Source organism: Diabrotica undecimpunctata, chromosome 3, assembly GCF_040954645.1.
Source record: "Diabrotica undecimpunctata isolate CICGRU chromosome 3, icDiaUnde3, whole genome shotgun sequence".
NCBI lineage: Eukaryota > Metazoa > Arthropoda > Insecta > Coleoptera > Chrysomelidae > Diabrotica > Diabrotica undecimpunctata.
In genome coordinates, this window is record NC_092805.1 from 44,791,194 (window position 1) to 44,804,729 (window position 13,536).

At 32.6% G+C, this 13,536-nt stretch overlaps 2 protein-coding genes across 2 annotated transcripts in view; both read left to right on the forward strand.

Moving 5' to 3' along the window:
• Traf4 (TNF receptor associated factor 4) overlaps nt 1-13,536 on the forward strand; it is a 559,644-nt gene that overhangs the window by 288,741 nt on the left and 257,367 nt on the right. The window lies entirely within an intron of this gene.
• On the forward strand, nt 8,405-12,997 carry LOC140436754 (uncharacterized). The gene is made up of 3 exons (XM_072525823.1): nt 8,405-8,899; nt 10,830-10,937; nt 11,771-12,997. The coding sequence occupies exons 1-3, from the start codon at nt 8,445-8,447 to the stop codon at nt 12,918-12,920; spliced, it is 1,713 nt and encodes a 570-aa protein (XP_072381924.1). The 5' UTR covers nt 8,405-8,444; the 3' UTR covers nt 12,921-12,997.

Sequence of the window (13,536 nt, forward strand, 5' to 3'; positions counted from 1 at the left end):
ATAAATAATACATTTATCTTCGCATTGATTTACTAAATTTATCCTTACTTTAAGTTCAATTGTATTTTTACAAAACATCAGTTAAATATTTTTTAATGTCGTCAGTACCTAAAATCTAATGACGTATAAAGTTTAATTTAAAACAGAAAAAAACATTAAATGTATATGTCAAAGTATTTGGGCATTTGGGCATTTAAGCATTTGGTATGGTAAAAAATGCAGACATGTAGAGCGTTACTCCAGTGAGTAACCTCTTTATAATTCTAAAATTAAAATTTTATTATTATTATGTTCAGTTGGACAAGTCGGACGGCAATTGCCGTTTTAGTCTATGCACTTCAAGGACGTTCCACACATTTAGTTGTCGAGCAAACGCATTAGGATGCACTAGCACTCTTTCACAGTATTTAGCACTAAAACGTTGTATGGCTTCTTTCACGGATTCTTGTTGAATCACCTCGTTGGATATAATAGTATGGCGCATTGACTATGGCACGCAGCACCTTGTTTTGGAATCTCTGTAAGATATTTGTATTGGAGACGCTACCAGTGCCCCATAGCTGAATCCCTTAAGTCCATATGGGCTTGACGATGGACTTGTAGAGTAAAATTTTGTTATCCAGAGATAGTTTTGAATTGCGTCCAATGACCCAATACATATTTCTTAATTTAAGTCCAAGCTGTTTTCGTTTGTTAAAAATATGTTTTTCCAAGTTAGACGGCGATCCAAGTGCCTGCCAAGATATTTAGCGTCCTTGGATTGAGGAATTAGACAATTATCAATGTATACAGGGGGCATTTTTTATACGTAGCGTGAATGTAACATGTATTGACTTAGTTCCATTAGATTTGATGCGCCATACTTTCATCCATTGCTGAATTATATTTAGGTTTGATTGAAGATTTCTTGATGCTGTTGATGGATCTGTGTAGAATGCCAGGATAGCAGTGTCATCTGCGTACGTTGCAACAGTAGTTGTACTAGATGTTGGAATGTCCGCTGTGTATAAAAATATAGAATTGGGCCGAGAACGCTGCTTTGTGGGATGCCTGAGTGAATAGGATATATCTTAGTGTGCACGGTAAACTGCTTCACCAGGAAGTGTCTATTTTGTACGTAGGATTTTAAGAGCTGGAAGTGAGGATAGGGTAGGAGCTTCTTTCATTTTATTTGTAGTCCTATGTGCTTTACATTGTCAAAAGCCCCAAAAAAGAATTGATGTTCTGGAATTATTTCATGTTCGTCTATTATCGTTTTTAACCTTTTTACGTACATTTTTTCAAAGACTTTGCTTATCATAGGCAAAAGGCTTATAGGCCGGTATGAAGATGCATTTTGCGGTCTTTTTCCGGGTTTAAGGATCATTATGATTTGTGCCACTGTCCATGAACTAGGGGTTTCCATGAAGTAGTTTAGGCGCAGGATTGCATTAGATATAAAGTTTATTAGTTTTATGCACTTATCCGAGACTTCTTTTAGAATCTTGCCAGAGATTAGATCAAATCCAAGGGCTTTTTTGATGTTGACTTCATTTATTGTTTGTTTTACTTGGTTGACTGTAAATTTCGTGTGGGGCAGATCCATTTGAAACGGTTAGGAATCTGGTTAGTTCTGCTTCTTCCTCTGTAGATACTGTAGAAGGGTATGGCGGAAATACTTTTTGAATGTGCTTGCCAAAAAGATCAGCTTTTTCGTTGTCCGTCTTAGCTCAGGTGTTTGCCTCATCTTTGATTGGTGGGTTATGCTGTTGTGGTCGTTTGAGTTTTTTTGTGGCTTTCCAGAATGAGTAATCTGTAGCTTTAGTCGGTGTTAAATTTTCTAAATATGCTTTAATTCCATGGGTTTCTTCTTCATGGATTAATTCCTTTAATTTCTTTGTTGCTTTGTTAAGTTTTTTTCTTATTTTCTGCCGTTCTTGACTGTTGCCAATTTTTACGTAATTGTCGTTTTTCTGAAATTTTTGTTTAATCGTGGGAGATACATTATTTCTGTTTGGAGATAGTTCGTAGCTGAGAGTCGCATACCATACAGCAATGTGTGGGCTTTTTGTTAGGTTATCTACAGCTGTTCTAGTTGGAGTTCATTTTTCAAGCACAGATTTAGTGAGATCAGGCTGTCTAGTTTTCTTTTAAACTGGGACCAGTTAGGTGTTATGCAAAGTTGGTTGATGTACTATGTTTAAGATTTTTTTGAAGATTATTATTATAAACGGTGAGTGGAATCATGATAAATCGAAGCATGATTCAGCTTTACTTTTTTTTAAATCCATGTCTTTTGTGATGCAGAAATCAGGTATTTTGTTTAAGTCAGCTGGCCAATATGTTAGTTTGCCAGTAGAGATTTGTTGCAGGTTATTTTCTAACATTACTTAAGCTAATTCTCTGCCTCTTGGTGTTGTAAGTCTAGAGCCCCACATCGGATGTTTTGAATTATAATCTCCACCTGCAATGAATTTGTTCCCTAGAGTGTTATAATATTCTAGGAAATGTTCTTTTTTAACGACATGTTTAGGTGGGCAGTATAAGACAGATATTGTTATTGGGCCGTGTGCTTTCTCAATTGCTAAGCTGGTTGCTTGCAGGTAGTCTTTGTTATATTTTTCCCTTTCAGAGGCGCTTCCACCGTGAGATCTACGTCTGAGTGTCTTGTATGATACAACTTGTAGCTGGGAATCCGCATGTAGTGTTTGTCTGCAAAGTGAGTCTCGGAAATTAAATTTATATCAACATTTTGATTAAGTATGAATGTTTTGAGTTCTTTAGCCCGTTGATAAAGGCAATTTGCGTTCCAGAATACTATTTTATATTTTGGTTGTGAAACCATTAAGCGATCTTATTATTGACAGTAGTAAGCAAATTGAGCATTGTGCCCATTTGCTCCATGAGTTTTTGCATCATTTCTTCCAGCTTGGCCAAAGTTGTTATTAGGTTGGTTAGGTCCTGGTATTGCTTGGTTGTTATAGCTACGCTGTGGTTGATTTTTGTTGACTATTTGAGCATATTGCAAATATGAAATAAAAAATATTTTTATGTATTGTGATTTTTATTAAGACATATAAAAGGCATTAGTACATTTAAATTAACTGTTTAGTCCTATATACAGAAGTTTTTTTGTAAACTCATATATGGTTTTATATGCAATAACTACAAAGTTGAAGATTTTTTGAAAATCCATATGTGGTTTCGTATGCATTATACGAACATATTTTAATGAGATGTTATGATACAAAAATATATTAGTTATATACTTTGTTTATACATTATTATAATAGCCCCTTTAATAAACTGGACAGGTAAGAAAAAATATACTTATCACAAAATTACATATAACGTACCTACTATTATATTTTGGTAAATTATTGTATTTATTAAGTAGGTATCTCCCTAATTTAAAATAACTTCTTTTGATTATCATTGCTTTTTTACCTATTATTTATTTTTGTTAGTTTTTTATATAAAAGTAGAGCTAAGATTGTTAACAACATTTATTTTGCTATAATAAGTGGATATGTATAGTTTCTTATCTTATCATCAAAAGAATATGTGCCCTTAATACAGGTGTGAAAGGACTTTCTGTAAGGATTTGAAATATTAGCTTCACAAATGTCTGAGTGACGGGGATGGGTTGCGGAGTTAATTCTGAGTACCAGTAAATATATTGACCTTTTTTTATTAAAAAACAAAATTAAAATCGACTTCAAAGTAAACTAAAAAGCTTAAATTAACTGTTGGATGTTTTGAAGTCGATTTCAAGCTCTAGTCTCGTTCACTCCATCATTAAGGCTTGAAACCAACTCGTAAGCAGCCAAAAGTTATTACAAGCTTTTTAGTTTGTCTTGAAGCCTGCCTTGTTTTTAATATATTTTTATATGGTAAAAGAAATAATAAATTAGACTTACAATCAATTTAATTTAACTAATCGGACGACCGGTTTCGCTTTCTACAATATGCAAAGCATCTTCAGGTCATGATACAAAATACAAAAAAAAGATAAAACAAAGATAGGTGATATAAATTATATATTTAATTTATATATTTAATTTAATTACCAAATAATCACTTAAGTTTGTTCTGTAACTTTGACTAAGCTGAGTTAGTTATCATAGAAGATGTATTACAATTATTTATATTGTTACATTGAAATCTAATTATTTAAAGTTTGTTAAAGTATGCCAATATTAACACATCAAATAACTTTGATATCTAAAATTAAAAATTTTTAGACATTTATTAATATCAGCTTATTTCATAAAACTAGATAACTTAACTTACAGCATTTAAAATAGAAGAAGAACTGTCACACTTTAACCTACATTTGTCAAGTTTACCTCTAAAATCTGATATATAACACATAAAAAACTCATTGTCTCCAAGTAAGAGATGTAGTTCTTTTAAAATCCTCCCCTTTTTAAATTTAATGTCTGTTTCGTCCCCCCGTTTTTTAAGTGTTTTCTGTGTGTTTTCTGTGTGTCTTAAAGTGTCTCAATTTTAATTTTTAACTTTATATATTGGACTTTACAACCATTTGCCATATATTGCAACATAACTTTATCAAAGAAATTTGATAATTACAAGCTGATATAATTGCACACCCACACAATTTGTACATCTATTCTTATTCATTGTCTCACAACTGTCACCTTCCAAAACAAAAATAAAAATCTCAATAAATAACACACATTTCATAAATATATCTCCAGAATAAATATAAATAACTTTAAAGAACTTAATGGTATAGAACATTACTTTCATCAAACAAACAATTACATTTACCTATCTCTACTTCATTGGATAAAATCTGTCTCCTCAAGAACTTCCCCGTTTACTGTTAAACTGTTACTGTTAAATTACAATAGTTGACTTGAGTTCTCCAATCAACAATACAAGATAGTTTGAACCATGTTCTTTCAACCATCAATTAATAGAGTACCGACATGTAAGTAATGTTTTATTTATTTGTTTATTTTTTAATTCATTACAGTTTAATAGACTAATTTACCAATTTGTGGGTCTTACCTTGTCTGCTTAAACATTTTATTCATTTTGAAAAACCACAGACATGTAATATTGGCATAATTACTGTAATTATATATTACAAATTAAATATATAAATTAAATATATAATTTATATCACCTATCTTTGTTTTATCTTTATTAGACAACACCCTAATATGGGTTTATTATTTTCAGCATTTATTTAACTTTGTATCGTTACCTGAAGATGCTTTGCATATTGTAGAAAGCGAAACCGGTCGTCCGATTAGTTAAATTAAATTGATTGTGAGTAAGTCTAATTTATTATTTCTTTTACCTTTTGAAATGGACTCACACAAGCAACACATTCATGATATTTTTATATGTATATGTATGCTACTAACATGCTCATAGTATGTTTGAAATCGGATACTTTTTATTAATAAATATTAACACATTATTTATTTTTTCATTTCAGTTTGAAAATAGCAGTAATAACAACATGACAGCTACAGTTGATTGGATGGTGAAAAAATATCTTCTCTTCTCATTTTTCGATAACAAAGCAACTCAAGTATATTTTCAATCGATTTACCAAAATATGGTGTTTCCTAAAAGGCCCACATTTGAAGAAAGGTAAAAGAGAAATTTAAATATCTTCAATTAAATCTTAAGAAACGACTACAAAAATTTTCATTTAAAATGTAATTTACCATTGATGGATGGACGTCAATTGCTGGTAAGAGTTACTACTGGGTCACTATCCATTATATAGACAACGAATGGAAATATCGATCTATAGTGCTTGATTGTATACCATCACGAAGTCGACATACTGGGTTTCCTCAATTTCGACATATTGCAATGATTTTCCACTAATGTTTATTGAAATATGACAAACATGATAAAATACAGGGTATCACTGTCGAAAACGCAACTGCAAATACCAAATGCATGTATGAACTTAGCAAACAGCTTTCACACTTTGATTCAGACAATCAACATTTCCGGTGATTTCCTTACATTTTGAACCTTGGGTTACTAGATCTATTAAAGACCTTAGCATTACACAGTGAAACTGACAATAACGAACAAGAAAAGCAGTACGAAGCCTATGAAGAAGAAACTGAGGAAGATAAAGAATATGCGCCAAATATTGCTTACTCATGTACAGCTTTAACAAAATTACGCAGTATTTCCAGTAAAATAAAAAAGTGACATATTCCAAGAAAAAGTTTCTGTCTGCTTGTGAAGCAGCTGACATACCATTAAATCTGAATCCCATACTCGTCTGTTTAACGAGATGGAAATCCACACATGATATGATTGGATTTGGTTTAAAAGTGAGAACTGGCATTATAATATTGTGCACATCGCTCATCGAATGGAATGATTTTTAAATTACAGAAAGTGAATGGCAAATACTCGAAAAAATACATAAGTTTCTAAGAAACTTTAAACTTTTATTAACGAAACTTGCTGGAGAAAAATATGTTACATTACCACTAGTCATTGTATCATTTAATCTCTTGCTCGATAAAATTAAATCCATCGTAAAACAATTAGATGAGAAACCTAATCGATCTGAAGTAGATAAAAGGCTCATTCTGGATTTTCAAGCAGCTCGAGATAAAATGCTTAAACATTATAAGAGCAGCAACTGGATTTATTGTATCCGTATAATTTTAGATCCAAGGCATAAGGCTCATACTTTGACGTGACATTATGCGGGAAGCAAATTAAAACAGAAAGCCTGCGCAAATTTAATAAACTTTATAGAGAAATAAAACCCTACACTCAGTGAATAAATCTCAAGAATCATCAAGAAATTAAAAGAAAGTATGTGAATGTGATGATGATGAATACTTAATAGACTTTAAGAAACTGTATGTATGCCCCTCGACCCTATCTGGATTTTGTCATCAAGGCTTAATTATTAACGAGTTGGAGGAGTACCTAAGTAAACCCAGAGCCGCCACCTCGGAAGACATTTTAGAGTGGTGGAGAACGCATGAGACAGAATATACGACTTTATCGAAGATGGCCCTTGATTTTCTTTTAATACCTTCAATCTCAGTACCTGCTAGGAGATTATTTTCTAAAGCATCATTAGTAATTAGAAAACATAGAAATAGGTTAAGTGATGAGTCAGTCAGATGGTTACTTTGTATTAATTCTTGGTCAAAGAAATTAGTATAAAGTAACAGTAATGTCAAAGCTATCGTATGCTGTTCTGTAATTTAATTTGCATTGTATTTTATTTTTTATTTAAATGAATGGAAAATTGTATAACTCTTTTATTCCATTTCATATAAGGTGAGGGTCCATCAATTCCTTTCTAGACAGATAATGTTCTTTAAAATACAGTCAAATTTATGTCAAATTTGTATTTTTTGTGTTTTCAACATGTTTTAGCACATGTTAGCTTATTAATTGCAAACGTTTATTAAGAAACAGATTAACTCCCGTGGGATATGGTAGATTGTTCAGTTTCTTAAGGTTTAGCATGTATCGACGAGATCGTGGGTTCAAACCCCACCCGGTGAAAGTTGTTTTACATTTATTAATTTGGTTGGTCTTCATTATGGCTATGTTAATTCAAGCTTAAAATGTACCTACTCTGTTACGTTGTTCTAAGATCTAAAGTAACGTTTAATAAATAGCAGTAGGCTAATGGGTAACTGCGAGACTTGCAAGACTCTTGTTGCAAGATCTAGACCAAGACCGGGAGCGCAATACCAAGACCAAGACCAGGTGTATTACAGCGAGACCAAGACCAAGACTGTTTAAGTCTTGTCTTGTTCTTGCATTTAGGCAACACTCATCATTATAGATTTCTATAAGATCTTGGTTAATATTGTTTCACAAAATGCTTGTGACTTACATACTTTCGTAACCTAGTTTTGTATAAGTATTGTATATGTATTTTATCACTAATGCTGTTCTCGCAAAGCTGAATTGCTAATAATTTTTAGAGATTTAGACTTGTTAATATGATTACTACTACTTATTTCTTTTGTGTCTGGCTTTATAACGAAAGTTGTATGCCATTAGAAAAATGTCTTAGAAATATAATTTACAAATTTAATTAGAGCCGTTTCTTTGTATATTTAATTAACAAAATTTATATTTTTTAAAGCAGGATATAGAAACAAGATTAATTTTTTTAATCCATATGTTTTAACAATGCTATCAAAGTATTTAAATAATATTTATTTATTATAAAAACAATTTAAAAACCTATTTATTTAACAAAGAAATTGTTTATCGATATGCTACAGATATTGGTGTTTAAAATATATTTATTACAAATAATAATCTTAGGTCTTTGACCAAGGTGACCCACGTCTCGGCAAATTAGAAATCATAAATGTGTTGTTAGGGGTGATAACAGTTAGAATCTTTTAGTGAATTCGTATAAAAAGGGGGCTATACAAACCAGAAGGCACATTCACTAATACAGCACGAAGATGAAGGTATTAGTTCTCCTTTCTTTAGTGGCACTCAGCGTTGCTCTACCAACACTCCTTGGTAGAACCGTAAGAGTAAAAGAAGATGGAACTGTATCTCTCTTCGACTCTAGAGGTATCGAAATCGATATCCTCAAGAGTATTGTCGATCCCAGAATTGTCGAAGTCGTCCTCAGAAGTCCCAACACAAGAACCCAGATATTACAAATCGAGGAACCACTTAGAACCAGAAACATGAACAACCGTTACGTTGTTGGCGTTTCAGTTGACCAAGACTACAATCAAGCTGATATTCTTGTCAACATTTTCCGCCAATATCAAGGTACACTTGACGATACTAAATACTACAGTCTCCTCAACAAAATTCAATTGTTGGTTGAAGCTGGACTCGTCAACCAGACAATTTACGACATTGTCAAAAACTGGGATCTTGAATACCGTATGCAAGGAGTTAGGTAAGAATACTAATTTAGAATATCTAGTCAATAGATAATATTTTTTTTATACCTATAATAATATTTACTTGATATATACTTTTTTATGAAAAATATCATTATCTCCCCAAAAATATCAGTTACGAGTTTCATTTAACTCTATAATGTACTTATCTAATATATTTACTTACAGTTTTTTCTTTTTAATACCTCAGACAATCGTGGGAAATTTTTCTATAGGTTTAACAAGCCTATATAACATTAAGTTATAAGCCTATAAAACATTACCTATATAAATTATTTTACCTGTATTTATAAAATAGTTGGTAGTAAGACATATTTTTCAACTTACTGTATAATATTATACTGCTTTTTGATCTCATTTGGTCATAGTACTTTTGAGAGCTTGTTTCCATTGCTCCTCATCCCCCTAGTATACTTGTAGCTTTGCTGTTTAATTTTGCATATACTAAAGATCTAAAAATCCTTCTGAAGTTCTCCTACTAACTAAAATGAGAAATATTGTCTCAGAAATAAATCTAATCCAATTCTAGTCTTATGGAAAATGTGTCACTTTCTCCTGCCCTAACACTAGTTTTTATGCTTTATTGTATAAATCACAATTTTTATGTACTTATCTTTCTTATTAATTTTCTCTTTACTTCTGGTCTGAGTTTTACTTCATTTATATCTTTTTATAACCTTTTTTTTTCTGAGGGTGGAAATTCCTAAAAACCGACCAAGTTAACCCATCTCTAGGGATGGCTGTGTTTGATTCAGTGTAGAGGAGTACATCCGAGCCCATTTACCCCTTTGAAAACGAAGGTCCTGCAAACAAAAGCCTTCATGATATCCTGCCTACCAACTAAAACCACCCTCTCCTACTTGTGCGAAGTTGACTGTCGCACGTACCGTACTAAGAAAGTGGGATGGGTGCTGTAAGGCTAACGACACTTTCGGAGCACTACCTTCTCTTATCTATATCTTATCTCTGTCGTTGGTCCGTTGGTCCGGCTGGTGTTTCTCTTCTTTTTCTTTCTTTTTAATTACTGTTCGAATGTAATTATGTATAATATTCCATCCCTTCTTACTTCCCGTCATCTTCACGATCATCTCTCTCACTGTTACAGGGTTCATACCTATTTTTCTATACATTCTGTGTCTTTCCAATGTCCATCTATTACACTTCAGTATTGTGTGAGTAACAGTGTCAGAGTTTTCACAGTATCTGTCTGTATCTGTCTGTATCTGTCTTTCTGAATCTATGAAGATATGTCCTAAAACACCCATGTCCTGTGAGCACTTCCATCAGGAAGTAATCCAGTCGCCTATGACCAAAGGCCACCCAGTCCCTTAGGCTCGGGATCAGCATCTTGGTCCATTGAGCAACATCTTCCGTGTTGTTCCACTCTTCTTGCCATCTTTCTATTGTTCTATTTCTTTCTCCTTTTTTTACTACTGATGTCAAATAATCTTTTCTCTCATAAAGATGTCTCCTTTCTACTACTAACACATGCAGAGGAACACAACTCGTGATAGTCCACAAGGCCGCCGCAGATTTAGTCCTGTATACGCAGACTTGTTCTGTCTACTCGTGTCATGAGCCCTTTGTAGGTCGGTATCTCTATCGCCTCACTCCAGACTGGTGCCGCGTAAAGGATTATTGATTGCACAATACCGTGTCAGGCCGTCCTCCTTTCTGATTTGGGTCCTCCAATGTTAGGCATTACCCTCCCCATCGCAGCAGCACTTTTCGCTGCCTTCTGCGTTTCTAATATCTAGCCATTGTAATTTTCGGTAGGTTAATTTTAATTTATATTTCAGTGTAATCAAGATTTTTTTATTTACAATTTAAAAAGTATATACCTTGCAATTAAAATATTTCCGCAGTTTTTTCCTTTCTGTTATAAATTAATATATCATTTTTTTTTTATAATAAATCTATTTTTAGTGATATTGTCCCCGTCCAAGGAGTAAGTCCTCTTCGTCAATACGTTGGACAAGTTGATGATGTTATGCGTCTTGGTGAAAATTTACATTATGGAACCCAAAGAAACTGGTAAGTTGTTATTTATTTTTTTTTAATGTTGAAGATCAACATAGCAATATATCTTGTCTTTAGCAACGTAGAAAATCTGCGCAGATGTTGTGTTGAACCAGGTTCTGAGGTTCGTTAATTAAAACGTTCTTTTTCTTCCTGGACTTTGCCTTGTACGAGATCTTCAGTCTTATTTATAAGTCATTTAAAAGCATGGATTTTGTATCATCTTTATTGTTAATTTATTTTATAACTATTTACAAACAAGTATACAAGCAGTCTTCTACAATTTCTATTCCCATTTTCATAATGTTTTTTTTTCTACATCTCTAGAGCAGTGTTTTTAAACTAAGATTAATATACCTTTTAGTCTTTTTAATGAAATAATATCGTAAATTTGCTCCAGATGCAAAAGCATAAGTTCTTCTCTTCTTCGTCTTCTTCTTTTTATGTAAACATGACTTTGACTATTTTTCAATGTACCTCCCATAATTTCTCGTTCTATGGGTTTTGTGGTCTTTGTACTGTTCGTCTTTTTATTGGAAAACTGTCTCTTGCCGTCTTTACTACTCTATTTGTAATAATTCGGCTTATATAATCAATCCATTCTACTCGTCTGTGCTTCTAGCTCTGTCTTATAGTGTTTTACTATCAATTTTTCGAAAAAATTTTATCTCTGCTGTGAGATAAAAGCCAGTCTGACTGTGTGTTTTTTTTACTCTTTTGTTTTCTTTTATTTAGTGAAGGTTTTTACTGCTTTAATTTAAATTTATATTTACATTTTTTGTAAATAAAATAATTATTAGGAATAATAAGTCATTATTATAAAAAATAATCAGTATTATTTTTTACAGGAATCTTGACCAAGACTTGCTCCAAAACTACTCTCCACTTAGACATTTCCAAACTCTGCTTGGACAAATCCAACAGCAACGTGAACTTCAACAAGGTTTATTAAGTCAACAACAATATTTGCCTCAACAGTATCTATCTGGGCAATATCTTCTTGAAGATCAAATGAACACCAACCAAATCTTAAACCAAATTTACAGACAACAACTTGGACAAAGTCCATTGAACCGTTATTTGGTAAACATGAGACTTGTAAATGGAGAACAAATATACGAAGTTCCTGAAGAATTCGTTAATGTTCAACTTCTTGACCAACTCTTCGTTAAACAAGAAATGATCAACCAAAAATGGACTGAAATAATCGAAAGAAGACAACCAATCACTGAAGATGTTCTCTACCAGCAACAACTTATTAACGAACAGATCGAAAAGCTTATTGAACAATTAGTTTACCACCAAAATCTCATTACACGTGAAGTTGAACAATATATTGTTAACGGACAAGTAGTTCCACTGCAGCTTGTTTACCAACAGAGATTGGTCTACCAAGAAGTTCATGAATTGATCGAACGTTTAAACTACCAACAGCTCTTCTTGAACCGTCAAGCCGAAAGCATAACCGAACTCGATACTATATCCCTCCAAAGATGGATTGTACAACAAAATATTATTCACGAGCAGATCCAAAAATTAATCCAACAATTATTATTCCAACAAACTCACGTAAGAGAACAAGTCCAAGTATTAATCCAACAAAGACAAATTATTCCACAGGAACTCGTCCTCTACCAAAGAATTACCTACCAATATGTTGAAAGAACTCTTCAACTTTTAATTAAACAATTCGTATATCAACAAACCTACTACAAACAGTTGATCCAACTCTTGGGACAACAAAGACACGCCATTCCCCAAGAATTGGTTTCCCAATACTTCATCATTTACAAGCAATTACTTCAGCTGATTCAACACGGAGATATTGTACCCGAAGAATTGATCTACCAACAAAGATTAATCCACCAACAAATTGTTCTTATGCTCCAACAATTGAAAGTTGTTCCCCAACAATTAATGACCCAGATGGTTCCTAACACACAAGAACGTTTGTGGCAGACTCAAAGCGTCCTCCAAAGATTGCCACGCGTTTATTAAAGACTGCTTTATTTGTAACTCGTTATTTAAAATTTTTGTTTAATATTTTTGCAAATAAATGAATATATTTTTCTGCATATCTCCTTTTTATTTCCGCATATCACGTTTTATTATGTCATAAACAACGACTATTTCATCGACTATGAGAAGGATTTTGATATAGTAGAAAATACAGTGCTTTTTAACATTCTGCAAGAAAAAGACCTAGATAACAATATTATTTCCTTTTTTTAAAAACCTTGGAAACAGACACCATCCGTGAGAGGTCAGAAATACTTATACAACGAGGAGATCGTCAGGATTGTGTGATATCGCCTTTTATTGTTTAATGATAATGGCACTGCAATTACTGCTGAAAATTCAGAAGCTTTCCAGCATCTTCTAAATCAGCTAATTTAGGATGAAGATCTATTAGGCCTTTAAATTAATACCACCAAAACGAAGATAATGGTGATTACTAAAAGGAATAATCCATTAATAGACATTACAATATACGGACAACAAACAGAAATTATGATCAAGTTTAAATATGGGTTCCTGTTTAATATTGGATTTAAATCATGATTTAAATGTCAGATCTCGAATAGAGCAAGCAATATCAGCATTTAACAAAATG

Coding starts and splice junctions, on each gene's coding strand:
- LOC140436754 (XM_072525823.1), top strand. CDS start 8,445: ATGAAGGTATTAGTTCTCCTTTCTTTAGTGGCACTCAGCGTTGCTCTA. Junction 8,900..10,829: donor TACCGTATGCAAGGAGTTAG/GTAAGAATACTA, acceptor ATCTATTTTTAG/TGATATTGTCCCCGTCCAAG. Junction 10,938..11,770: donor TATGGAACCCAAAGAAACTG/GTAAGTTGTTAT, acceptor TATTTTTTACAG/GAATCTTGACCAAGACTTGC.